Source organism: Pundamilia nyererei, unplaced genomic scaffold (assembly GCF_000239375.1).
Source record: "Pundamilia nyererei isolate P.nyererei 1_Seehausen unplaced genomic scaffold, PunNye1.0 scaffold00061, whole genome shotgun sequence".
Lineage (NCBI taxonomy): Eukaryota > Metazoa > Chordata > Actinopteri > Cichliformes > Cichlidae > Pundamilia > Pundamilia nyererei.
The window spans coordinates 1,428,161-1,429,530 of record NW_005187462.1 but is presented as its reverse complement, the minus strand read 5'-3'; the positions used below and the strand labels follow the sequence as shown (position 1 = coordinate 1,429,530).

At 41.4% G+C, this 1,370-nt stretch overlaps 1 protein-coding gene across 1 annotated transcript in view; it reads left to right on the top strand.

The window, feature by feature from the left end:
• slc1a8a (solute carrier family 1 member 8a) overlaps positions 1-1,370 on the top strand; it is a 25,147-nt gene that overhangs the window by 9,449 nt on the left and 14,328 nt on the right. The window contains exons 2-3 of the mRNA XM_013911336.1: positions 478-536; positions 781-996. Coding sequence (XP_013766790.1) covers positions 478-536; positions 781-996 — 275 coding nt within the window. The remainder of the gene's footprint in view (positions 1-477; positions 537-780; positions 997-1,370) is intronic.

Here is a 1,370-nt window from a genome sequence, read left to right as displayed (position 1 = left end):
TTATTATTACAGTTATTTCAGTTAAACATGCAGTACTTTACCTGTTTGTTAGGAACAGTGCAGTTGGCCTTCTAATTGAGACTAAATCTACCAGCAGGTGTTTACAGTGGGACCACATTTTTGTCGGTGTGTTACCACATATGTTTCCTCACCCACATTACTAAAGAAAATCCATAAATTATGCATATAAAAATATCAAACAAAGGCATATTAACAGCATATTTATTTGGAAAGTTTTGCCTCGAGATACTGATTCTGACACTTATGACACTTATAAGATAAATCAAAGTCCAGTCCAATGACAGGACTCGTGGACTTTATTCATATTTAAAGATTTAAAGATTCTCCTCCATAAATTTTCAACTAGAAGGGTAAATCCTCTAAAAGAAAAACATGGATAGCTCCACATATTTGACTTGACACAGACTTTCATGGCCGTCCTCAAACAACCTCAGTGTGATTTGTGTCTCCTCCCAGCATCAAATCTACGCAATAAGACCACCCACAAAAATAACTGTGTCCATGGCTTTCTATCAGTAACATTTCAGTCTTTTCTTAAGTAGTAAGTACAGAGTAGTTTTCTAACAGCAGAACAGGATTCTGCTGTTAGATGTGTCCCCAAACTGGTTTTAAAACAAATAGTCTGAAGAAGCCGAGATCTGTTATAGATTTTCTTATTCAGTACCTCTCAGTCAGCACTATGGTACAGTTGTGTATCCTCTCTGTTGATGGATCCAGACTATTTTCTAAATCCCCCTCTTTCCTTGCCTTGCTGTGCAGTTTAATGTCGGGTCTATCATCGATGGAGTCGAAGGCATGTTGCCGAATGGGTGTCCTCACCGTCACATACTACCTCTGGACCACCTTCATTGCCGTAGTGGTCGGCATCTTTCTCGTGATCATCATCAAACCAGGTGTGGGCACAGAGATGGAGAGCAACCGGCTGGGTGGCGGGCCTGTCATGACCTCGGCTGATGCCCTCCTCGACCTCATCAGGTGTGACAGGTCAAAAGTCAGCTGGAGACTCTGGAAGGGTCCCTGTCAGTTATTTGTATGGTGATAATTGTTCTCTGTGTTTGAAAGAGCAAACTGTAAAAGAAAAAGTGAAAGTAAATGCTTAAAAAAAGGAAGGAAGGAAGAGGACCCCAATGCAGGACTTGTGACACAGGCTGAACCTAAAACACAGCTTTTATTAGCTGGCAACTGACTGGTTAATAAAACACAATGACAGAGCAGGGCAGGAGCAAACTGACTGAGAAACTAGGTCTAGTGGAGAAACATACAGACAGATGAGCACACAGCATAAGGGATAAGAGAGGAAACAGCAAAGAACAGAAGCAGACTGAGGGTTCAAATACACATGAGGAGAC